Source organism: Oryzias latipes, chromosome 5 (assembly GCF_053564925.1).
Source record: "Oryzias latipes strain Hd-rR chromosome 5, Olatipes_Hd-rR_3.1".
In the NCBI taxonomy this organism is placed as follows: domain Eukaryota; kingdom Metazoa; phylum Chordata; class Actinopteri; order Beloniformes; family Adrianichthyidae; genus Oryzias; species Oryzias latipes.
The window spans coordinates 30,476,571-30,502,500 of NC_136241.1; the positions used below are offsets into that span (position 1 = coordinate 30,476,571).

The 25,930-nt window shown below is 39.4% G+C and overlaps 4 protein-coding genes across 6 annotated transcripts; 2 read left to right on the forward strand and 2 right to left on the reverse strand.

Annotated features, from left to right (window-relative positions):
* Nucleotides 1-811: 811 nt before the first annotated feature.
* On the forward strand, nt 812-8,101 carry dnajc14 (DnaJ (Hsp40) homolog, subfamily C, member 14). Of its 2 annotated transcripts, none has more exons than XM_011475502.4 (7): nt 812-949; nt 2,437-3,826; nt 4,910-5,016; nt 5,096-5,215; nt 5,328-5,488; nt 5,814-5,916; nt 6,446-8,101. In XM_011475502.4, exons 2-7 carry the CDS (start codon nt 2,636-2,638, stop codon nt 6,738-6,740), a joined length of 1,977 nt encoding a protein of 658 aa, XP_011473804.1. In that variant the 5' UTR covers nt 812-949; nt 2,437-2,635; the 3' UTR covers nt 6,741-8,101. The 2 variants fall into 2 exon arrangements, with proteins under 2 accessions (XP_011473804.1, XP_020559167.1); XM_020703508.3 differs by having other exon boundaries at nt 859-1,217.
* Nucleotides 8,102-10,337: 2,236 nt separating this feature from the next.
* inpp1 (inositol polyphosphate-1-phosphatase) lies at nt 10,338-14,982 on the reverse strand. Its single transcript, XM_011475503.4, has 7 exons — nt 14,840-14,982; nt 14,697-14,752; nt 14,017-14,222; nt 13,871-13,931; nt 13,564-13,764; nt 12,530-12,704; nt 10,338-11,776 (listed from the first exon to the last, which is right to left on the reverse strand). The coding sequence occupies exons 3-7, from the start codon at nt 14,218-14,220 to the stop codon at nt 11,278-11,280; spliced, it is 1,140 nt and encodes a 379-aa protein (XP_011473805.1). The 5' UTR covers nt 14,221-14,222; nt 14,697-14,752; nt 14,840-14,982; the 3' UTR covers nt 10,338-11,277.
* Nucleotides 14,983-16,506: 1,524 nt separating this feature from the next.
* Nucleotides 16,507-23,370, reverse strand: LOC101166298 (bile acid-CoA:amino acid N-acyltransferase). 2 transcript variants are annotated; one of them, XM_004069259.5, is made up of 11 exons: nt 23,104-23,370; nt 22,539-22,748; nt 22,317-22,416; nt 20,904-21,094; nt 20,650-20,825; nt 20,443-20,559; nt 20,259-20,344; nt 19,916-20,009; nt 18,659-18,739; nt 18,406-18,541; nt 16,507-18,290 (listed from the first exon to the last, which is right to left on the reverse strand). In XM_004069259.5, exons 1-11 carry the CDS (start codon nt 23,210-23,212, stop codon nt 18,190-18,192), a joined length of 1,401 nt encoding a protein of 466 aa, XP_004069307.2. In that variant the 5' UTR covers nt 23,213-23,370; the 3' UTR covers nt 16,507-18,189. The 2 variants fall into 2 exon arrangements, with proteins under 2 accessions (XP_004069307.2, XP_078803819.1); XM_078947693.1 differs by having other exon boundaries at nt 20,650-21,094.
* Nucleotides 16,866-19,150, forward strand: LOC101155023 (protein S100-B). Its single transcript, XM_004069135.4, has 3 exons — nt 16,866-16,994; nt 17,153-17,296; nt 17,565-19,150. Exons 1-3 carry the CDS (start codon nt 16,989-16,991, stop codon nt 17,715-17,717), a joined length of 303 nt encoding a protein of 100 aa, XP_004069183.2. The 5' UTR covers nt 16,866-16,988; the 3' UTR covers nt 17,718-19,150.
* Nucleotides 23,371-25,930: the final 2,560 nt, after the last annotated feature.

A 25,930-nucleotide genomic window follows, 5' to 3' on the forward strand; every position in this document is an offset into this window, starting at 1 on the left:
ACAAGTCATTGATTCATAAAGAAACACTCAGGGTCCACAGATTTTACCCATGACAGACAAATTTGGTGAATTAGATCAAGTAAAAAGTACGATTTCTCATAGAGCTATTTCTATTTTGATCCAAACAAATTAAATAATTTAATAAAGTGTTGACTAAATAAACAAACAACCATGTAAATAAAACCTTTTATGCAGTTGAATGGATTTTATCAGATAAAACACTGGGCCAATCATAAAATCTTAATGTTTTTAAATAAAGCTTTGTCTCTCGGATTATTAACTTTTTGTCTCTTAGAGATGAATCCTTTAATAATGTGAGCTGACAAAATCTTTAAAGACATTTTATAATTTATATCATGCATTTTGTGACTTATTCAACTTTTACTTAAACTTTAAAAACTGTCATAAATAATTTATAAAAATGCACATTGTAGATGGTAGCTATTCACAAAAGCAAATCACGTTTTTGTTCAGTAAGTTTTTAGATATTTAAACCTTTTATTTTCCCTCTCTTTTGTTTTTATTTTGCCATTTGCTTTGTAAATAGCCTATTGGATAAAATGTGTGTTTCAATTATGGTATTTTTTCGTCTTTAATAAAATTATCTTTGCAAAAATGTACTTTAAAATCTTAATATATGATCCTACAAAGGTCCTTGGCGGAAAAAACATTTTACCGTCTGGGTGTTTATAAAAATGCTGAAAAATAAGCAGCGACGTTGAATGAATAGGAAACGAATCAGCCTGTATTCTCACAGCAATCCAATAGGGGGCAGTAGTAGTCCTTTGTTGCCAAAAATTTGTCAAGTAACACCGAAGAAGACGCCGGAGGCGGAAAAGACTTTTTATTAGATGTAGGAAAAGGAGTAGAAGAAGAAGGAAGTGGAACAACAACAACACGGATTGTTCACTTTTAATTCCCAAACAACGTAACCCGTTATTTTTTAGAGGTATTTATTACATTTAGCTTGTTTCAATAAAACCGTGATGCATAAAAGTAGCTTGACTCGTTTCATAAACTAATCCGTGCGGTCTCGTTTAAAAGCCAGCAGGAAGAGGAAACAACAGTTAAATTTAGCTAGTCCCGTTCGTTAATGTCATTCGCTAACGGTTAGCCACGGCTTTGGTTGTCTGTCAGTAATACTGCTGTCCTGTCGTCCTACCTTAATTGTTAGGCTTTTTGTAGTCTTCATTTACTGATTGCTTATTTCGCTATAGGTAAGCTAATTTTAGTCACGTCTGTCTGTCATCGTGCTTACTTACTCGTGCTAACTCTGCCAGGCTGCGACGGGGGGAAAAAATCAAACAAACCCAGCTCCAATAATTTTATTTGTCTAGAAAATTACTTTTCTTGAGAACTTTTTTCTTTTTCAAATTTGAAACTGAAACGTATAACTAATGATACTGCAGAATATTTTAGAACTTAGGGAACGAACAAGCCAATGATTCCTGTATTAGTTTTCAAGTAACTTGCTTTGTCCTAAACAAACTAAAGACGTTGAAGTAGTAAGTAAAATAAAAGGTTAAGTTGGAACTAGTAAAGTTTAAGTAGCCTAAATAGTGGAGGAACCTGATATAACTGCTATAAATGCTCAGAAGTATACATAACTAGATAAGTAAAAAGAAATTTAGACTTAATTTAAAGCTAATAAAGTTAAGATATGAAAAATAAATAAAAGGTCAAAGACATTGTAGAATTCTTTTAAATATTATTTTTAAAAAATCCACAAATGTTAAGGTTTTTAATGCAGAAATTTTACTAAAGTATTAGTACATAATGTAATTTGCAACCATTCAAAAAATGTAAAGGGTGAGTACAAGTGATCAATGTCCTCGTCATGGGATTCATTAAAGTTCTATGTATCTATGTAAATGAACTAAAAGCCGAAGCATTAAAAGTTTGACTTTTTTCTTGCTAATAGATATATTAAGTTATTAGCTCTCAAAGACTTCAAAACGTTTGACAGATATGAAGATTTTGTTGTTTATGTGCGGCAGAATTAGACAGTATTATTCCAAGATTTAAAAAGGTGAGCAAAACTAAAAGCACATTCAGGAATTGAGTGACTGTTTTGATACCAAGGTGGTTTAAAAAAATAAATAAATTCTGAATTAAATTTTTTTTTCTTCCTTAAGAAGTTTGGAAAAATGAAAAAGAATTTCAATAGTGCAAATAAATATATATGAACTTGTTGCTGAAAATCATCTTTTATTAAAAAATGAACTGTACTTTAACATAATAAAACAATAAAACAAAGTTTTATTATTTTATTATTATAAAAACTTAAAAATTATAGTTTGACTATATCTTTGAAATATCAACATACTGACATTTAATGTGATTAAAAGCAAAAATGTAAGGCCAAGCATATATTCCAGTGAGAATGTGTTTTGGAATGTAAATGATGGCTCATATGTGATATATGTTCCTTTTCAGGTGCTGCATTGCATGAGCTGTGTATAAACACTTTGGAGTGGCTGCGGAAACAATGGATCTGAGTTCGGCTGTTCAGAGCCCCCTGACTCATCCATTTTTGGGGGTTCTGGGAGAGCTCTAACCAGTGACCATGAATTGTAGAACTGCTCTTTCATGAAACTGCATAACAGCCATTCAGACAGACAGTTGAGAGAGGAGTATGGAGCAAGAGGCAGCTGAGAAGAAGATGGATGATTGGGAGATCCCTGATGGCAAATCTGCATTTTTGACTAATTTGAGTCAGTGGGAGGACACAAGAAGAGATCATGACTGTGAGAAAGAGGACAACATGTCTGATATTAGTTCTCAGGAAACGCCACTCCCTTCCCCTCTAAAAGACTGTGGGGAAGCAGAATGGTGTGGATCCATGAAGGACAAAGAGGATACAGATGAAGTTTCAGATGTGTTTGAGCATAATGAGAGTACAGATCAAGAGAACCCAAAGGTTATTAATCAAGAAGAGGACGAAGCTGCGAAGGAGCAGCACATGAACGGGGACTCTGGTTGGAGTAACGCAGGGAGTGGACGAAAATTTAGACTTCGGAGCAGCGGAACCGTCTTAGAGCAGAGCAGTCAGAATAACTTCTCCTTTCAAAAAAGCAATGTTGTGTCAAGTGGAGCACGGCACAAGCAGACTCGCAAACGCAACCACCACCACCACCATCAGCAAAACAGAGGACGGAGGCAAACCGGAAACCAACTTGTCATGGCTTTCAAAGAAATGCTGTCAGAGTCTCTGAGTTTCTGGTGCATCTCATGCATCCATATGTTCATTGAAATCATTGTGACGTTAACTCACAACTGTGGAGCTGGAGTGGAGACTGGTGCTGTGAAACTTTACAATGTTGGGCAACAAATCTTTGTGAAGGTCACCGACGTACCTGGAATGAAGGACGATCTGAGTCGGCTTTTTAAATGGACAAAATGTCTGGTTGCTGACCTGGTGGATAAAACTTTAAAGTCCCTGAAGTGTGTAAAAACGGCATTCTTATACTGTTTCAGACTTTGCTATAATTTTATTACTCTCAGTTTCAACTGGGTTAACGCCATAGTGGTCCGTATCGGTGGAGAGAGAGGAAAATGCCTTTGGATAGCTTTCCACGAGTCAAAGTTTTGGAAAAGGGTGGTTTCCCTGATGGACCGAGCCAGAAAAATGTTCAGAAGAGGCAGTCGGGTACCACCCGAGTCCCCAGATAGGACAGGGAGATCTATGCAAGGCCAGGAGTTGGAGCGGCTTCTGGCTTTGGCGGAGGTACCGGAGGAGGAACTCGACCCATTTTCAGTGCTCGGTGTGGAGGTGGACGCCACAGAGACGGAGCTGAAGAAGGCCTACAGACAGCTGGCTGTCCAGGTGTGGTGTTGGATTCTAAAGAGCATGTGTGGACAGTGGTTCCTCGTTTATTGCAGAGGTCATGTTCTAAAAATAACCCGCGAAAGGTAAAACCCATGAAGTAAGATTACAGATCTTTCAGGGCTGTAAAATTCCTCACTACACACTTTATACTAGAGGTGTAGTGATTTATGTTCCTACAATCCAACCAGATTGATCTGAGGCAAGTTGTTAGTCGAATCAATTCAACCAAATACCATTATAAAATTGTTTCAAAATTGAATTAATTGTAATCGCTTTTGGAAAGTACAATTTGGACTGAGCCCATCATTAAAGTCCAATGTGTGGAAACACTTTTTGCAAAGATTTCAATGTTATAATTATGTTCCCTTTGGATTGTTTTGATGTGGAAAAACAAACTAAAATACCAAAATGTGCATGAATTTGCCATTTAATTCTTGTTTATTTGTTTGTTTAGACACATATTTCATTTACACTTGATTAACTTGTAAGAAATACAAGGAATCTGGAAAACTTCACCTGCTCTGTTCAGTACCCAGGTATTTATCTCTGAGTCACACTGGTTGAAGTTTGGCTAAAGATGTCGCAGATCAATTTTAGGTCAGTAAATCCTATTGTTCAAAAGGATTGTTGACACCGACTATGATCATCAACCACAAATTATGAATCGTTACACCTCTACCTTATACACTTTTCTCAGGCCTGATCATTTTCACACTTTTTTGTTTACACTCTTAAACGGGCAAACCTTCTTAGAAAAATAAATCCAGTTTTATAGAATGACACAAAGTTCTGATAGCAATCAAAGATTTATGTAGATTTGTCAAGCTGACTGGATTCCTTACAGCAGACATGCCAAAGGGGAGATTGACTGACAACATTCTACAGCCAATCAGGAAGCAGAGCACAGTACTATGTGGAAGAAAAGAAACGTGCAAAATTGCACTAAAAGAAATCAGCGAAACATTGAAAGCACAAGAGGTGAACCGGAATATAGCAAGGGACCACTGTTTAACTCCTGCATCTGGTACAATTAGTATTTTTATTTTATTTAACTACAAACTGTCTTTTGTCGTTTATAAGGTTCATCCAGACAAGAACAAACACCCCCGCGCTGGGGAGGCATTTAAAGTTCTGAGGGCAGCCTGGGATATTGTCAGTAATCCTGAAACACGACGAGAGTACGAGCTGTAAGTATGGACAGCATTTCGTACATACAAGTCTTTTTAAATGGTGATCTGCTACTTTACACTTTCTAACTTCACACAGGAAGCGTATGGCAGCGACTGAGCTTTCCAAGTCCATGAATGAGTTCCTCACTAAACTGCAGGATGACCTGAAGGAAGCAATGAACACCATGATGTGCACCAAGTGTGACGGCAAACACAAGTATGTCGCTGCACACTCACACAATGGAACTCCATCAAAAACTAGGAATCGTACCCGCTTGTTGCTGAATGCTACGTTAGACCTTGACTGCACTGGTACTTTCTCAATGCAGGCGATTTGAGATGGATCGGGAACCAGCGGAAGCCCGGTTCTGCGCCGAATGCAGCCGCTGCCACAGTGCCGAGGAGGGAGATTTATGGGCGGAGTCCAGCATGCTGGGCTTTCGCATCACCTACTTTGCTTGTATGGAAGGGAAAGTTTATGACATAACAGGTGAGCCTTCACATTTGTTTAAAGATTGCGATGCTTCACACAACCAAACAAGTCTTTAAGTTCCATGAGATAATGTCCCATCATCCCTCTGCAGCGTATAATAATAAATTAAATACGTTTATGGCTCACACCATAGATTATTTACATTTAGAACTACACTTGCGCTGTTTGTCACAAGCAGAATGAAGACAGGTTTACTTTTTTTCCCAAACTTTTGGCCAGTTTAAAAAGGAGATCTGCAACCAGAGGCATAATTACAACATTTTAAAATACATTTTTTGTGTGCTTTTTTGCAATGTTTTATTTTGGTGTTGTCATGCTCCAGAATGGGCAGGTTGTCAAAGAATCGTCATTTCTCCGGACACGCATCGCGTGCCGTATCACATCTCCTTCGGTGCGAAGAACAGCACCAGCGCCACACGACACAGGTACGTCCCTAAAGACGCTGAGTCACTACCACTGGTGGGTATCAGTGCTGCAATCGTGACATCATGCTATGTTGTTTTCCCTTATTCGGGTCTATTTGAGTCCTGGGTCGTTTTTTTAGGACATAGTTTCTGCAGAGCGACAGTAATTTGCCTCTGAGTTGGGGGCGGGAGCATTGCTGCAACCCCACCCCTCTTCCCATTACTGAGAGTTCGGAGCAGGGAGCTTGTGGCCCACCCATCGTATTTCTACCTCACAAATATACACTCTTTTTCGCACTGCGTTTTTTGGTCTGCTCCTGATTTACATTGATTTCAATAAAGAAAACCTCAGAAATGCCGTTTTGAGCTTAGTTTTCTTCCATTTATGTCCTCTGTTGTCAGAAAATTGCCACAAGAACATGTAAAAAAACACGATATTCATAGAAGTTTTACATTTTAACTATAGTGGTAGCTTTATCCAGTTATAAACCTATAAAGCTCTGTGAGGAAACCAAAACAATCAGACTCTGAACTTTTTGTTTCTTTCTAGGATGCCCTCAGAACATGCCCCAGGCCCAACAAATCCCGCAGACCTGCAAAACTTCTTCAACAGAATCTTCAAAGGTGGACCTCCCAATGACATGCCCGCCAATGGAAGCTTTTTCCCCCCAGGTCCACCTCATCACCACCCTCCTGGAGCTGGGGCAGCGCCATTCCCCCCTCCGCCAAGCCAGACCGGTTTCTTCATGCCAGGTGGCCCGCGGTCAGAGTCCAGTGACACGTGGGCTGAAAGCGGCAAACCTCCAAGAAGAAGGAGGAAGGTCCGCAAGCCTTTCCAGAGGTGAAACCGCTGACTTTTAGTGTATTCAAATGGCAACGCATGGACACATAAAGGATGTCCTTCCATGGCTGTCTTTTGCCAAAACCTGAACTGGAGACAACAAATGGGTTTGAGGCTGCAGTTTGGAAAGTCAAGTCTGAAAGCCTGGATCTCGAAGAAGAGCTGGTTGACTGAAGGGTTAAACTGGCACCGATTGTACTTGACCCTTTTTTGTCACCGTTTTTTTTTTATTGAAGACTGTAGCCTTTGGAATTAAAATCCTTGTCAGGACACCATTATGAAGTTTTTTTTTTCTCCATAATAATCTGCCAAACCAGTTATCACTGCATGATGAACTCCGCTGCCTTTTGATGCTTCTGTTTCGTTTTTTTCTTCTTCTTGATTTGGATGAAGTTGGTTCTGCTTGTGAACTGAGTGGGGGTCGATGAAAGAGCTTCAGTCTGTAACCAGAGCCGAACACGGATCCGGGCAGCTTCAGTCTATCAGTGTTATTGCTGGGGGGGGGGGGGGGGGGGGGGGGGGGGGGCCTTAGAGGCAAACGTTTATTAAAAACCTGGAACATCTGATCCACATCAATATCTGCTCAGGACGGAGTAGATTTTCCTGTTGGATAAACATATATACAAAAATGTCAAACTTTCTAGCCTATTAATATGATATGACCGAGACTTAACTATCAATTTTTTTGAAAGCCGTCTACTGATTTCATAATGTATTATTTGGTTGAAAATATTCGAAGCACCTCCAGTAAACGTTCTGTGTGGAAATGTTTCTCCCAGTTCTAATTCAAGGTGTGTGTGAGTCCAACAGAGGTTAGACTCACAATTAATACCTTTAGTTGGAAAATATACAAACTTGACAAGCAGCATAATGCAACCATGTGATGCTTTAAAAAGGTTTTCCTTAAAGTTTGGGGACATATTCTGATCATAACACTATATAAGTATTTAAAAAAAACTGCAGATACTTATTTTGAACCCAGTTCATCAACATCTGCTCGTATGTCTTTCAAAGACGCCCTTTTATTTCTGCTCCAGTCAGACTGTAAGCTGTTTTTTTTTTTTTTTTTTTTTTGCACAGCTTTTTGTGGTGTTTTGCTGAAAACCTTCACAAATTGAAGTTATTGTGGTTCAGATTTGAGGGAACTTTTTTTTGTTTAACAAGAAACATTCGGTTTCAGTTTGGGTAAAGAATAAATGTGACTGTAGCAGTTGATGAAACAAAATGTCTCTGCCTGACCTGATCACGTCTAGGTAATGCAGAAAACCAACACGATGAGGTGTTTTGTAAGGGCTTTTATTTTTCTTTTACTGAGAATGTTGACAGTTGAATACAAGTTTTCAATAAAATTATTCTTTTTGTCTTCATTTTTATATGCACACCTGCCATTGTGGGACCATTTTTATGGACTGTAAATGATCATCGTGTAAACCAGACTTCTCTCAGGGAGGGCGGGGCCTGTAGCTCATCTAATGCCTTACACGCAAATTCCTTTTTTTTAATGCACAGATCGTGCATGTTTCTTAGATGTGGGGGAAAAAAACTCGGCTTTAACCAAATTCGGTGCAAAAAGAAACAGCTCTTTCTTATAAACTTTTGCTTATCCATTGCTATGATAATGAAAATTATTTAACAGGCTAAAAGTAAAAATAGTTAAATAATTACAGAAAAATTATGTTGTGTTTTTTATTCCATATTTTTTAATAATTGTGTTGTTGAATTTTGACTTTTTCATAGCAAATGCTTTAATTCACTGCATCACTTTTGCAACATATTTTGATTTAGTTTTTAGAGGATCTGCTGAAATATTCTGGCTAAATGTAGCTGAGGTGATGTAGAAAAATCCCCTACAAGACCAAAACAACTTTTTAAAATTGTTTAGAAAAATTACTTTTTGTGAACACAAGAACTCATCTCTCTTAAACACAGATTTAAAAATGAAATAACCAGTTTATGAGACGTGGTAGATTCAGTGTTGAAAAGAAAGAACCTCCAGGCCTAAATCTTAGTTTTGATTAACCAAAATTAAAGTGAATTTTTGAAGAAGAGGTGTGGGGGAAAAAACTTAACATTAAATCTGAGTTCATATGAAATTTTACCGATCATTCTTGATTGATGCTCACTGTAAACTTCTAACTTTTAATCATGTGAACAGGAAAATAACAAATAGTTGTTTTATTCAGAACCCCTATGGTGTTGATCACAGAAACAGATAAATCTATTATTCTAGTTTGGTCCTTAAGCCTTGTGCTATCCTAGGCACTTTAACGTTGGGAGTTGGGTCATCTAGACCCACTAGAGAGTGCTCTGAACCTTTTTACTTCAATGATTTGTGATCTTCACTGATTACATGAAATCTTTCCACCTTTATCCACCTTTGTCATGGTAGGGAGAACACGTCAATGTAAGGGTGGGGTCATAGGATAACACAAGGGTTAAGGCTCTGACGGTCAAGTAACCACAGATTTACAACGCCTTATGACATAATTTAGCCAATCACAATTAAGAAATCAAAGTTTTTATAAAGTGTTGGGGAGGGGGATATTATTGATTTTGTGACAGGACCCTGCAGGCCAATGGAAATGTGCGTTTGGCCCTTGGACCAGACTTTGGACATGCCTGATGTGTGCTTTCCCTGCCAGCATCTTACACCCTTGGATTGTTTCAGGGCCTCTTTGCACAGCCTACAGCTTGGGTCTTGTCTGGTGTGGTAGATCTGAGCTTCTATTACTCTGGTGGTCATGGCTTGTTCCTGGGCTGCCAGGATGAGATCTTCAATGTTGTCCTGTAGGCCAGCCCTTTCTAGCCATGGGTAGGACTTCTTGGTATCAGCCGCTTCAGTTATAGTGGTATATCCCATGCAGGGGTTTGTCCTCCCATGAGGATCTGTCCTCCAGCACTGGATTCACACTAAAAGAAAAAGTATTACACAGCTAAAAAGGTATCATCAGCTGTAAAGCATGGCGGTGGACAGATGATGATCTGGGCTTGTTTTTACTGCTATGTTTTTTTGAGAATCTTCTGACAGTTAAGGCTGACATGAATGTGTTTATTTACCAGTGAACTTCAGTTCTGAATGTGAAGCTATTTATGCAACAACTAGTCTGCCTTCAGGAAAAGAATCTGAAGCAGCGCGTTTAAAATAAAATAAATATGTTGCCGTTATGCAGCAGGAGTTCAGCCTTCAATCAGACCAAAATCCACACAAATTGCTAGGACAACAAACCAAACAATATATGCTAAACATTTTGTAAATAATTGACAAACCACTAAATCAAGACATCCACTTGAGGTTTGGCTCTCCATTTAAAGGTTTAAAAATAATTATGTAATACGCCTTTGGTTTATTTATGCCCTTCTTTTTTTTTATGTTCAATTGCTCTCATTGGAAGTTGCTACGGCGAATCATCTGCCTCCAAACAGGCCTGGTCTTTGCATTCTCCACACTCACACCACCCACCATTTCCTCCTCACACATACCAACATTTTTATATTATCTTCAGATCACATAACTTCCTGTTGGGGAAGTTCACCTACAGCCAAAATGATGTTCAACAAGTTAGAAGGAGTTCAGTGTAAATGATTAAAAACTCTGGGCCAGTTTGGTCAATGAAAACAAAACTTTTAATCTTCAGTTTTTGACAGAATATGCAGATGTATATAAAAATGAACAAGACAAAAACAGGGTTTGTTGCTGTGTTGTCAGATTTAAAATAACGTGTCCTTGCTCTGCTTAATTCCATTTTTTTTAAAAAGTTTCCTGATTGCACAATCAATGGTTTATGTTCTGTTAAATATTAAAACTCTTTAAAACCGTTAAATAATTGTTAAATGCACCAAAATTGCTGCCTACAGACATCCTGTCATTCAATCTGACGCAACACTGTGTGGCTAAAACCACACGAAAAAGATATTCAGTCGAATTCTCTTAACTTCTTTGGCTAATAAAAAGGACAGGATGCTCATTCTTCTTCTTACAACGAGCTGCTTCAGTCTGTGATTCACACACATCTCTCCCTGTATGAAAGTGTCTCCACAAACAGGGTGCAGAGCACCTTTTGAAGTGGATGCTTTGGGATATTTTCAGTGTTTCTCAGCTCAGCTCAGCACACCGGCTCCCTAAAATATCATCCCATCCCAGCATCACCTCTAGCTAGTTCTGAACTCAAACGTTCGTGCAGTAAATGTTGTGAGGTTTTGTTTGATTTCACTAAAGAGGACGATTTGGAAACTTCAAGGGTGGATTTTAAATTAAAAAAATAAACCGGTGTAATTGGTATCGGCTAGATTGCGACATGTTTTCCTTCGTGATTTCTAAAAAAGTCAGTAAACGTGTTTTTGTGATAAATGCTCTCGAGCTTTAAATAAATTTGTTTATGATATTAAAAAATAGGCTTTTTTTGGGGATTATTGCAACATTGCTTGGCCCAAACATCACATTCATCTTGCAATATCTACACTTGCATGAAAATCTGATGAAAGTAAGACATTTATAGCTAAAATATTTTACCGCTGTTGCCATTTTTATGTATTTCTGACCGCTACAGTTTGTCCTTCAGAGTCTGGATGAGGCTGTGGAGTTGAGAAAAGTCTCGATAGGCCACCAGACCGCCACGATTCGCCCAGAGGTCTGCTCCTGTGCAGTCGGCGTTGGGCTGGTGGTAGGTCAGTTCCATCTTTTGATCCTGTGCTCCACAGCTAGAACGCAAACTCAAACTCAAGTCCACAACGCCGCCTCCGATGGCCCGGAGCAGTGCGTGAGGAGCACAGGAGTCCCACTTGAACGTGCTTCCCTCTGACAAGACGTAAGCATCGGCCAGGCCTTGAATCACACACAGGATCTTGTAACCGGCGCCGGATGCATACATGAGCCTGTCGGGGCCGCACAGCGATGTCAGAGCTTCCTTCACCATCTGCTTCTCACTGGAGCTCAGGACCACAGACAGCCTCCGCTCAGCCTCAGGTGAACCTTTAGGGGGCGCCTCTGAGCAGAAGTGGATGTTGCCAAAGCAAACACCCCAATAATGTTTTCCCCTCCAGCTAAAAGCAGAAGATAAAGAAGCTTTTATTTATTTTTTTAGATCCTTTGTTCTTTTTAAAAAAGGTGACAAAGATTTACAAATGTTAGAAGACTCTAAAGACCCACTCCGATCATTTTTTGATCTATTTTCAAAGATTTCCCTGTGGACTTTCAATTTTGGTGTTTTTAGGCAAAAAATTGTCATTATCTAGGAAATGGTTTCCGCAGAGCAGGCTGTAGTTCATTAGGAATTTGCCTCTGAGTTGTGGGCAGGACTGTTGCCGCAGAGCAACCCAGTCCCCCCTTCCTGTCACCCATACCTGAGAGCTCTCTGTTTGGTGCCCCCCCCCCCCCCCCCCCGCTGGCTTACTCACACCCACAACCTAGCATTAGCAGTGCAACGAAAATAGTAAGTTTTGAGCCAAATTCCAGCTCAGACAAGGCAAAATAAAGATGTTCAGGGTTCTATTTGTCTGCAAGTGGATGCATCAGAATGGAGCGGAGCAGGGGACTTTGAAATTTCTGTCACAAAGAAACTCTTTTCCATCTGCACCAGATTCCCAATGATTTGCATAAACAAATACAGAAATACATATCATTTTTAGTTTAACTTTCTTTAGATATGTCCTCCATCATCAAAATAAAATGCCACAAGAGTATGTTAAAAACACATTTTTCATTTGGAGTGGGTCTTTAAGGCCGTTCTTGCTGGAAGCTTGAATACATGGAGAAGAAACTAATCGTTGTGCATCAGTTCATGTTAAATAACTCACCCTCCACCGGCTGGGTCTTTGTGGTGAAATGGCTGGTTGATGACCCCCATCACAGGCTCGCCTGTGCTCCGGACGTAAACTCCGATCAGAACCAGAGCACAGTGCAGCCCTGAAGGGGACAGGTGGTTTTCCTCCAGCACCTCCTCTCGGCCCTCAATGTATTGACTTGTGGCATCTAAAAAAAGACGATTAAAAAAAACACATTTTTCTTTTCAAATTCTGCGTTATTAATGTCCTACTCCAATCATCTTTTGATCTATTTCAAAGTGTTCTCAGTGGTCTTTTAATTATGGCAAAGCCGTTTTTAGCCCAAAAAACCCCCGTCATTTTTTAGGACATAGTTTCTGCAGAGCGGCAGCAGCTAATCAGAAATTCACCTCTGAGTTGTCAGGCCGCCCTGACTTCCCATCATCCCTTTGTTCACACACTCTCCTGCTAGCCCACAGACCCTCACAACACTAACCTAACATGAGCGGTACAACAAAAATGGCAATATTGGAGCTATCCAGCCGGACATTTTTGAGCCAAATACCAGCTCAGACGAGGAAAATGAAGACGTTCGTGGATCTGTTTGTCTTCAACTGAATGCATCGGAATGGAGCAGGGCAGGGAGCTTGTGGCTACATCACTGCTACAAACTCTTTCCAACTGCATTTTTTTCGTCTGCTCAATGCACAACGGGACCAAATAAATACTCAGACATGCATTTTTAAGCGTAATTTTCTTTATGCACGTCAATAACCCTTGTGCTATCCTAGGCACTTTAACGTTGAGAGTTGGGTCATCTAGACCCACTAGACAGTGCTCTGAACCTTTTTTCTTCAATGATTTGTGAACCTCACTGGTGTCCATGATTACATGAAATCTTTCCACCTTTGTCATGGCAGGGAGAACACGTCAATGTAAGGGTGGGGTCATAGGATAGCACAAGGGTTAATCCTGAGAAAAATGCCACAAGAACATGTTAGAAACCCCAAAACGAAATTTTCATTGGAGTGAATCTTTACCAAAAATGGGTTGAACAAATGTTTTACCTATTGGGTCAATCCAAATGCCAAGCTCAGAGGGATTGAGAGGTACAGTGGGGCCATCTGTGCCTGATTCTATAGTGTCTGGGTCCTGGTGGATGGCTTTGGCCAGCAGAGATGCTGCTGTGTCGTCACCGTCCAGCACGGTGGCCAGAAGCGTTGCAGTCTCCTCCTCTGTGCTGCAAACTGTGACCGTCACACTTTCTCCTGGTAAAAACAAGATTTTATTTTTTGTGTGTCAATCATAATTCCTTTTTTAGCCTGAGCCACCTTTGTGTGGAATATGTGGAGCATGTGTGTTCAGAAAAATTACCAAGCCCGTTTTCAAACTTGTTGGACTCTTCTCCTTTAATGAAAGCTGCTATTTCAGGAAACTGCAAAATAAAGGCCAGAAATTAGAAAAAAGCAGAACACATGACACCACATGACCTCAGCTGGAGCACGCTGGAGCTTTCCCACCTGAGCGCCCACATCGTGTCTGATCATCTCCTGGATAACCACGTCGGCCAGCGTCTTAAAGTCCTGCACAAACTTCTTGTTCTTCTCCTCTCCGGTCTTCTCCTGCACGAGGAGCTGAAAGAGAGGAGCTTCCTGCCTGCAGACCCGAGCCACATTTGCAGCCTTCTCAGCCACCCGCAGCAGCAGACCCAGCAGATCAGCCATGCCTGCAAAAAAGAAAACAGAGGCTGGTGGAAAATGAGTGTCAGAGAGAAGGAGAAAAAAAAAAAAAAAAGACCTCACCACCGAACATCTTGAGATAATTATAGCTGCAAAATGAAAGCAGGGCATCTCTGACTTAAAAAAAATTTGTTTAAGGAAGGAACTTTGCATATGAATCAGAAATAAATACCACACTTCTCAAATGTTTTTTTTATAGATGTGGGTTGTTTAGTGTTATACAACTTTTAAAAAACAGCTGTACAGCACACCATATTAAAAGAGGCTTTCTAAATTAATTACATAAGAGCTCAAATGAAATTATACCATCCTTTAAGTGTGACTAATAATTTATTTTTACATTTTTTATGAACTGTTGACGTCAAACAGATTTCTGCAACCCTCTTCTTGTAGTATTTTTTTTGATACAGTGGTTTATATGAATTGGACGACAAATAAGATTTTGTTTAAATAAAACCTACCTCACGCAGTCAGCGTCCTAGTCCTCTTCTCGGTGGATGTTTTTTCCCCACCGGCACTAAACGCCACCGGGGAGTCAAAGACGAGTGATTATTGAGTAAATTATGGATATCTGAGCCGTAATTGTCGGCGGCGGGTTCTTTACGTCAGTTTCTTATCCCAGGAAGGGCGGACGCTGACTTCACACGGCTCTGCGCTCTCATCCAGCCCCAGGCGACAACGGCGCAGCGGCAGAGCTCGGTGGAGTCGAGAAGGAGCAAACAGGAAACTGAGTGCTGTGCCGTGTTCAAGAGCGTCGGAAATCCAAGCTTCCTGCATCAGAAATCATTTCTAACATCTTTCTCGAGAGTCCAACCCCAGATTAAGGTCATATCCGTTTTTAAGAGAAGCAAAACCTTCAATTTCTACTTCATAAATGAGTTTAAATTATAATATTGCTTATTAACCATCTTATTATTCCAACACTTTTATATATAAAACAACTAAATGTGCTTTGTAAGAAAATGAAAAAATAAAGAGGCCATAATGCTTTGGGGCATGTGCAGTTTTTTTAAGGCTGTTTTAAGAATGCAAATGATATTCCAGCTCATGCCACTCGATCATGTTGCTGCAAAACCAGGGGCGCCCCTACAACCACACTGCAGCTGCAGCTGTGGTGTGTTTGGTTAAGCTTTGCTGAAGGAACTTCTAAAGGCAATTGCATGTGTTCAGTTTTTTCCAATCCCTTTTTTTTGTTCCATATTTTACTAAAAGCATCTAACCCAAATGCAAGTTCAACATGTTTGAATAAAAACCCACACATTCCTGAATTAAATTTAATTAAATTATATCTTAAATTGTATTGTGGACTAAAGGCTGTTTATTCATCTGATAAACTGAGACGAGTTCATCTAAAAAGAACTGTGGTAAAACCTTTAGCCTCAAAAGGGGCTGCCATGTTTTCATGAGAAATAACCAGAAATGTTTGAGTCCTACCCTAATAACTGCTACAAAGATCACTCTTTAAAAAAATCTATAAATAATCAAATTAAGTTAAAGTTTTGAGAACACTTTTGTTAACAAACTTGTGAGAAACTGTGTTCAGATTAGCCCAAGATCAGCCTATATTTGCGTAGTTTATCAAAATGTAGCTCATTTCTGTCAGGTATGGTGGTGACTTGGTCTGGTTAGTGTTAGATGTAAGTTTCTGACAGGCAAATTTGTTCACCATGTTCAAATATGTTGTAAAACCTTCTGGCAAATCCCCTCAGGGGTTGCCACAGCGAATCAGCTTTCACTGATTCACACAGGTGGTTTGGCAGAAAGGTTTACGCCGGATGCCGTTCCTGATACAATCGTGCATTTCAGCCAGACAGAGGACCGGCACAGGACTCAGACCTTCTTGTGGCTACTTAGTTAGGCACTAGTGCGTAGGGTCTTGCCCAAAGACCCACGCTGGATTCAGTTGGTACAGGAACCCTGGTTTCCCATGCGCCAATCACGCAGCTAACTGAGCCATCCAGCTGCTATGTTCAAACTGGTATCACTGAATCTCTTGTTAAAGCTGCAGTAATTAGATCAAATGATTAAATAATAGATTAAATGAGTGGATCTCTGTTTATGCTTGAACCTGTTTTCCTTGTTGCTAGCAGTACTGAAGTATTTTTGGATCTTAACTGAAATAAAAAACACGAAAGTCCCAGCTGCCCTCTGCATGCATTCCTGATAAAAGATAGAGAAACCCCTACAGTAGATGGAACTGCAGCAAAATTCAAATACATTTTTAAAAATTCTTTCCGCAGATTAAAATCAAGATCACACAAGAGAACAAAAGATTTGCATATGTTTTAGTCTTAATGCATTTTTTTACATGATTTAAACTAAAATATTAATATTTTTGCTACCTAATATATATAATAACACATATGAAGACGTGAAATATTTGCTTTCCTTATCAAACAATTCATTTGTACATTTAGAAAATACAACTGGTGATCAATATTGGTCACAATCGGATTTCAACAGAGGCTGATGGATTTCTAGCAGACCGTATAACACATATATACACACACACACACACACACACACACACACACACAAGAGGGAAATGACATATTTACATTTTAAGAGCAAATGGTTTTGGTCAAAGCAGATGTCCATTAGACGTGCATTAGATGCTTTCCAGCAGATGAGTGGCCTTCGTGAGATTGATCGATGCAGCCGGGTCCACACTGATCTGGGCGTGGTCAACAACACACTGCTGGACACGACTTTAGAAGCACTTTTGGAGGCTGACAAGACTGAAGCTGCTGAACATGGAGGTAAGAAATGCTGCACACAAAAAGGGGATTTATGAAACTTTTTTCTTTCCAATGCAGAACATTTATTATGTGGTTTTAATGAGCTAAACTCATTTTAGAAGAAGTGTTCTTGTGTGAGGGCAACATGTGTTCAAGGGAGTGTAAACTGTGGGTTGCAGGCCTCAAAGGATGCTATGTCAGAGCTGGAGAACGGCATGGCCACTATTATCCGTGTTTTCCATCGTTACTCGGGTGAGAAAGGCAAGCTGAAGAAGACAGAGCTTAAAGCACTTATCAACAATGAGATGAGTCATTTCGTGATGGTAAGACATGAACGTATAGAGGCTTTCTTAATGTGTAATAGAACAACAGCTCACAAAGTTGCATGGAGGGCTTTCTATCACTGTCTTTTAGCTTTAACATGCAAGACAGATGCTGTCAATTTAGCTTTTGCAGAAGAAAACCCCCCAGAAAATGTCCCCTCAGTTACGGCTTTAAATGTTCATCATATTAACACGTAGGGTCTTCACATTTCTGCAGCCTTTTTTGGAAATCCGAATGATTTAACGTGAATCAAATTTCTTGTCAAAGAAAATCCAGGAGAATGCGATTCTGGATGAGCTTTTTGCCGATCTCGACCAGAACGGAGATCTGGAGATCGACTTCAAGGAGTTCGTGACGCTCATCGCCATGGTCACCTCAGCATGCCACGAATTCCTCAACCCAGACTCCAGCGATAACTAAACAATATGTACAGGAATGACTCATAAGTATAGAGGTGAATGAAGCATGTCTGCATTTTCCAGTCAGATTCACGGATTGGAAATGATTTAAGATTAAATGGTCATTCTGACTGACTTGGACTAAAACTGGACAGCAACTAAAAAAAAGTTATTTATTGTTATGAATGTTTGTTTAATGAAATAAATGCCTAGGTGCATGCAACACAGATGAATGATGCATTCATTTAAAGAATAGAGATCTTGATGTGACACCCAAAACCATCCAGCTGCAGCTTCCGATCTGCACAGGGCAGGATATCAAAAATACAACTCTGTGCAAACCAAAAGGCCTCCTCTTGAGGGGAATCTGGCTCCTGCAGCAAACCTGTTCCACCTATTCTTTATCTTCCAGAGCAAAAACTTATAGGATGTTAACATGTTACTGTTTTGTTTAGGACCAAAGGTTTCAGGTTTTGAGACTCCACCTCAGAGATTCAACGTCTCAGATTAAGTTCCATAAATTCCAGCATCTTCTTCCAGGCATCTTCCTGGGCAGCGGCGTGCGGTGCAGGATGTCCTCCCCACAGAGTCATCACTGTACAAGAAAAAAAAAAAAAAGTACTTCCAATCTCAATTTAAGATCTCTGTTTTGGGTCAAAGCAGTGACGGGTGAAGAGCAGAGTGAAGTAAAATGTGGGAGGATCTCTCACGTTTTTCAGGTTTGACCGCCCAGAAGGATGCCCTTGACATTGGGGAGTACGGGGGCTCAATCAGGTGACCAGCACCGGGGTACGACAGTCGAGTAAACAGATGAGATTTCCCTGCAGCCCTCAGAGTTTCCTCTATCTGATGCACAACACATTAGTGGTAAACAGCATTAAATGATGGTAGAGAAACTTCACTAGCAAGTCTGCTTAAAGCCACAATTATTCATTATTATTATTATTAAGTTAGATATTTTACCAGATCCGCATTCTCTTTGCTTGACGCACTCAAATCGTCTTCGCCCACAATGTACATCAGTGGACACGTGATCTCCTCCAGCTGCATAAGTACAAGAGGTTTCATCAGAATTTGTGAAATACACAAAATATGTTTCAGAGAAAGTAAAGTCATGAATGAAAAGGCCTTTGGATACATAAAAAAGCAGTTTACAAAAAATAAAAGTATGTTAACGTGGATCCAAGCAAAAACAGATTCATTTAGATCTGCTAGTGACAAGAATGCTTAAAGATCTCTTTAGATGTTTGTGATTTGAGTCTCAACTGTTTCTTTCCCAAAGCTGTCATAGTTTTAAACTCTAATTTTACACTACAAGCTACCAGATTCTTGTATGTTTTTTATCTGTTTTTCAAAAGATCTATGTATTTGTCTGTATTATTTGTCCTCTTTAAAGAGAACTGTTTCTGAATGTCCTCCTAGTATGTATAATTACAATAAAGGCTTTCCATTGAGGCTGTTGAGCGTCTGTAGTGTTGACTTTAAGGCAGAACGTGAGACTGGATGATTTTAGTTGGACTGTTGTTTGTTTATGAGCTGCGTCTGTCTGTACTCAACTCAAACAACCAAAAGAATTGACAGCAGCCAAACAAAACCTTCTACAGTTTTTATGCATTACAGTTTTTCATAAGCGGGGGGCAGAATTTAAGGAACCTAAACAAATTAAAAGCAAAAAAAGATCATTAGAGCATCACATTAGAGCATTGAATGATAGACTGGTAGCTTAACAGAACCAAAGTTAAACTTTTAAGCACTACTTCTCATTCCGAGCCAAAAGGTAGGTAAAATGACAAAAAATAACGATCAATATAAAGATAATCTTAGTTTTGTAAAAACACAATAGACTCTGTGAATGCTGTTAAGCACAACAGCTTCCCTCTCATGCTTTGGCACAGCTCATATTGACATTCTGCACAGCGTTACTATGGAAACTATCTCCAAACCATCAGCAGGAGATTTCTTTTTGTAAGGGATACATTTTCTGTTGGATTCAAAATGAACATATATATATAAATGTATATATACTGGTATATATTTTTCCCCCTCAACGATGAAAGGCCAATAAATTAAAAAAAACAGAGGAGTCTGCAGAGGTTTTCAATGTAGCAATAGGTTTTTGTTTTTTTATAGTGATCAAAGGAAAACAATAACCCAATATCAATGGGTTTGGATCAGACTCTAATGTTGACATCAGATGATAAATAGCGTCTGCCACCATACCTTCACAATGCTTTCAGGATAAAGATTAGAGGGAAGGGAAGTCTGCTTAAATATGACATAGCCTTGATCATCATAGTTCCAAAATGTTTGGTCCCTAAAGAGGAGAAAAAGGACATCAGCTGATGTATTAATTATAACTGCCAACCACAGTTCCAAATCTTATTTTTGTGGCGTTCTGTTTGGCCAAAGTGGTAAAACATAAAACGTTGTTTCTTTTAGCTATTTACACTCTTGTTTCATTTGTAGACTATTTTCTCTTCTGAATTTTGGTTTCCTTTTCTAAAATAGATATTGTATCATCATAATATCTTGTAAATGGGATGTTTTGTTACAAAACACTCACTTATCACATTCTTTGGTCATCACATTGACTCTAAGGAGCTCTCGTGAACTTCCCACTGGACCGTTGATACCTATCAAACAGGCTGGCTGGACAGGATGACAACATCAGTCTACTTAACCGCTTTAATTAAATTAAAATGATACAGGTATATTTGATGTTCAACATGTTCCTTTCTGTGACCTACTTTAACTCCAGCTAACGTAGCAGTGTGAAACGTCAAATAACATCCATAGGAAAGACCAACGATTCCGACTTTGTCTGCAGCAATGTGAGAATGGTCCTGAAGAAACTGGAAGGCTGCCTGTCCAAACAGAGAGGATGTTTCAGGAAATAGAAAATCTTTTTTAAAAACTAAATTTTTCTTTTTTTTTAAAAAAAAGCTCACGCTCACCTGGAAATAGGAATCTCCGACATTAATAGTGTTTGGTGGACCTGGTAAGTCTTTGTGACCAACATAAGCGAGGCAAAAACTAGCATAACCTCTGGATGCAAACAGGGAGGAGCGATACTCCGGAAGACCTCCACCCATTCCCCACATATCCAACATGGCAGGAAACGGGCCTGGCCCTAAAAGAGAACAAAAGTGATAAGGACTGTTAGAGCATCTAAAGAGCAAAAAGAATAAAGAAAAAAGAGCCGACCCACCAGGAGGGATGAATAATGTTCCTACAAGTCCATTTTGACGAATTTCTTGTCTCTTCACCCCTGGGGCCATGTACCAGCGCTCAGCCGTCACAGCTGCCAGCTCCTTCACCGGCTCTTGATTTGGTGACACGTGGCCCTCCAGTAAGGAAATGTGCACTGTGTAAGGACTTTCCACACATTTCTTTCTCAATCTACAGCAGAGAAGACATAGTCATTAAGTAACAGATAAAGAGAAAGCTGTACTGTTAAGATTTCAATGCTCTAGTTGATGACCTACCTTTGGTCATTTGATCAAAATCCACCTCGTCTATCTTAAAGCTTTCACATACTTTCAACAGTGGGTCTCATCAGGGCTACAGGATTTTGCAAACACAGTCTCAGATGGAACCGACACCAATTTGCTTTTGTGCTCATTGTTCAACTGAATGGAGCGTAAGTTGGAGCATAAGTTGTTTAACAGATGAGGTTTATGTTGGATTCCACAGTTTTGATGCTTGCAATGGACCAAGCTATTATGGTTGTGAAATCAGCCCAAATCCTCAAGTCTCCACTACTGTGGTAGAAATCAGCATTGTGGGTAAAAAGAAAAAAGCCACTTTGATCTCATCTATTTATATATTATTGCTTCCAACTGTCAGCTTTGTTGAGATGACTCTCTACAAAAACAATTTAAACAAGTAAAAAATTCTCTCTTTATCCAACAGGCTCTAACATGAACTTAAAGATGCCATATGTCAACTGAAGCTTGTAGAATCTGACATGGAATTTCCTCAAAACAGTGATCTAAGACAACAGAAACATTAGTTCTTGTAAAGACTGGTTGAATCTATTCCTGTAAAACATTTTACCTATTTCAAAATGTTGAAGTTTGCTCCTGCAACAGACTGGCGACCTGTTCGGGGTGTACCCCGCCTTTGCCCAACAGTAGCTTGGACGGGCTCCAGCAGCCCAGGAAGGGATACAGTGGGTTAAGAAAACAGATGGACGGATGGAAAACGTTGAAATTGAAATTAGGTGGAAATTAATTTTTAACCCTTCCAAGACTGAAGTATAAAAAAGATAAACACAGCTCATTTTTTCCCCCTCCTTTGCATTGAGCTGTTAAACCTGAATTCTCCATGTTGGTAAAATGTTACCAACATGTTAAAAAGTTAGTTTTTAAGGAAGTATGGCACATCAGCCATGTGTGTTTAATTATTGTTAATGTGCACTTTTTTTAACAGCAGGGAATTTACTAAGGTTTTTTTTATTGAAAATAAGGATCTTAAAATAAAAACCATAGGCTTGAACTTTGTAGTCAACCTATTTCTAAAAATAAGTCACATCGCTATGGATCTTTTGGCTACTCAGAAGTGAAGGCTGAGCACAACAAACAAACGAAGCAAGCTTAACAAATATGTCCTCATCACCTGCCTCAAACCGTCTCTTTCTCCAGGAGCTGGCTGCATGCTCCAGAAGAGTCCCATTGGCTCACAGCCAGAATAGGAGCCTCCAACGGAGAGATCGCTGTTCACTGTTCACAGCACCAACAGAGGAGATGAAAACAAGAATTGAAATGCCAAACTTCCCTTTAAAACTGCAAAATCTATACACCCACAGCTAAATTCAACAGGTTAATCAGTGGTTTCCACTCACAGTCAAACGTGCCTCCGGAATTGCTGTTGTAATGAGCGAATGACTGCCACAGGTCTCCTTCATCGCTGCGCATTCGAGCACAAACTGTGACATGATGATTTGAAGGCAAAAAGCTGGCCTTGATGCAGGTCTGTTCGTCTACAAGAGTGCGAACAGGAGTGGCTGTCAACAGAGGGGCAGGCCGGATGCTGCTCTCCCACCTCATTGAACCTGCAGATGAAACACTTTAATTGATATAAATATGATGAATATGCATGTGTCAGATTAAGTATCAAAAGACGGACAACATAAGTTAACACAAATTAGGGGCAGAAAACATGCTTTTACACAGATTTGTCAACCAGTTATTAGATAAATACTTTTCAAAAAGGTAATTCAGTTGACTTAAGTGCTACACAGGAGTTAAAATGGTGTGAAAGACAACAAATAAATAATCAAATCAAGAACCCTAACATTTGTAGAACTCCCACTGCATTTCTCACATTACTGCTCTCAATCTGGAGTTACAGGCAAAATCTATTGAAAAGCGTCTCCTATCAAAACAACAAAACGTAGGCAAGCTTACCCACAATCCTCTTCCCAGTTATTAGTTTCCCAAACACAAAGAGCCGGTGCTTTGTGCTAATTTCTACCAGCTGCCGAACGATTGTCACACTCACATGTGATCTGAACATTTTGGCGTTCTTGACTCCTCTCTAAACATAAATGAGCAAGATTAAGGCAGTGTGCTGCACTGCATGCTGGTAAAAGAATGCAAGAGAAATCATTTGATCAAACAAAAACCACATGCTCTGCAAGCAAGTCCCTCCGTACTGCTACTTATTTATAGCCTACCTTAGAGTTGACCTTAGACCCTTTCTTTGGGTAAATAGTTAGCACACAAACTAGTTTAGACTGGATAGGTCCATAAAGGGTCCTTCTGTACAGATTTCCTGCAAACCAATGCAGTAGATTTCTAAGCCTTTCTTTTAGACCTTTATTGATTTGTTTAACTTCAGGTGATGATTAGGACAGTTGCCAAGAATTCAGTGGGAATTTTTATTCTAAACTGAAATTAGATTTTTTTAAAGAAAAATAAATATTAGTTGGTGAGTTTAAAAACACCACCAATAAAATAATGTTTGGTGTGTAAATTGAAGTTGCTATTTCTGCAGAGCAGTCCATTATTATTCAACATTATTCTCTTATGCAAAATACAATATTTCCATATAGAAGCGGTTTGAGCTGGATTGCTTGTTTGCATGAATTTGTGTTCTGGTAATAAAACTTGTTGAAATTATTCATCTTTAACTTTTTCTTTTAGTTGTAGGTTTGCAGCTGTGATTTGCATTGCACTCATGTCACTTACTAGTCATCTGTCACTTTCAGATTTCTTTTTTTTAGTTTAATTCTAATCACTGAGATTTATTATAGGCTTCAGCGACCCTTAGCAGAACATTTTTTAAATTTATTTTTGTTTTCGTGTTAAGCGTGTCAAGAGTTGAAGAAGTTAATCGCATGATCAACGAAACGTCTTCTAGATAAACCTTTAAAGTCCAGTGGTCCAGACGAACAGAATTATGGGAAGACAACAAACATTATTAACTTTAGGATCCTATTTGTTTGTTTAAACAATGGAACTTTAGTTTTAACCCTTAGTAGTTTAGATGACAGAGTTTTTGAAAGTGATGTATAACTTACCAGATTGGTGCAGATGGAGTGAATGGAGTAAACAGCAGAGAAAATGAAAATTAAAAGTCTTTATTTAAATACCCTTCAGTGAGTCAGCATCGTAGATCATTATAAATAACACAAAAGGAGTTAGCTTAGTAGCTAAGGGAATAAAAAAATGGGCGTGTTCCTGACAGTGCCCCGCCCCATAGATAGATAGATAGATAGATAGATAGATAGATAGATAGATAGATAGATAGATAGATAGATAGATAGATGGATAGATGGATAGATGGATAGATGGATGGATGGATGGATGGATGGATGGATGGATGGATGGATGGATGGATGGATAGATAGATAGATAGATAGATAGATAGATAGATAGATAGATAGATAGATAGATAGATAGATAGATAGATAGATAGATAGATAGATAGATAGATAGATAGATAGATAGATAGATAGATAGATAGATAGATAGAGTTGTATTGCCTGATTGCACGAGGAACAAAAGATTTCTTCAGTCTTTCTGTGGAGCAGCGCTGGGACAGCAGACTGTTGCTAAATGTACTCCTCCTGTTGGTGAAGGGGATGTGAGGGATTCCTCATGATGGCCCCGAACCTGGTCAGAGTTTTCTGTTCTGCCACCTCCTCCACAAGATCCAGCTTCAGTCCCACCACAGAAAACCCACCTTGCCCTCTTGATGATCTTGTTGAGCCTGCAGATGTTCTTCTTGCTGGTACTGCACCAGCACACAGCAGCATAGAGGAGAGCAGTCTCCAACACAGACTGATGAAACATGTGCAGCAGTTTTGTGCAGATGTCAAATGAGCGCAGCCTCCGGAGAAGGTATAGCCTGCACTGGGTCTTCTTATAAAGCTGGTCCGTGTTGGTAGTTTAGTCCAGCTTGTAGTCCAACACAACCCCCAGGTACTTGTAGATCTGTACCATCTCCACACTTTTTTCCACATGAAACTAAAACAAATAGAGCGTTATCAAAACAGTTTACTACACTGTATGGTCACATGTCTCTGCAAATTGTCCAGCTGTGATGACACTTGGCCCTTTTTACATTATAGTCAAATAAACCTATGTGCCTTAATTCAAATGGTATTTTCCATGATCAATTATAGATCAATTTCTTTATTTTTGAAACTGTTTTTTAATGGTGTAAGTCGACTGGATTCAATTAACAACTTGCCTCAGGCATCGATCTGGTTGGATACATTGATTAATAGATTATTAGATTAATCGTTACAAGCCTAGTGATTGTAATTGATGTAACCAAACTGTACAAGAGGGGTTTTATGAATCAGCAGCCAGACGTTTTACTGTTGACAAAACAAGTTGATTTTGTTAAAGCTGGATCCTCCTTCTAATGTAACACCTAGATCCACCTGGATGACTGTTGCTGGGTCACGTGATTGTTGCTAAGTGACCTGTAAACAGACCCATGTGATGCATTCAACAACAGTGTCTCTTGCTACTACCGTGTATGTTTACTATCTTAGTTACCTTTAAAAAGCGGATTAAGGAATGTGACCATGTGTGTTTATGTAATTTTTTAATAGGCGCTATGTAAATATGTGTGTTTCTGTTTCAAGTTGCCATGGTGCTTGTGGATTTGCATGTACATTACAAAATAATGTACAAAACGTTTTGGGAACTCTGAGTCTGGCTTATCAGACTCATAGGCTTTTTTTTTAAAAAGAAGCAAAACTGCGGACACATTTAATGT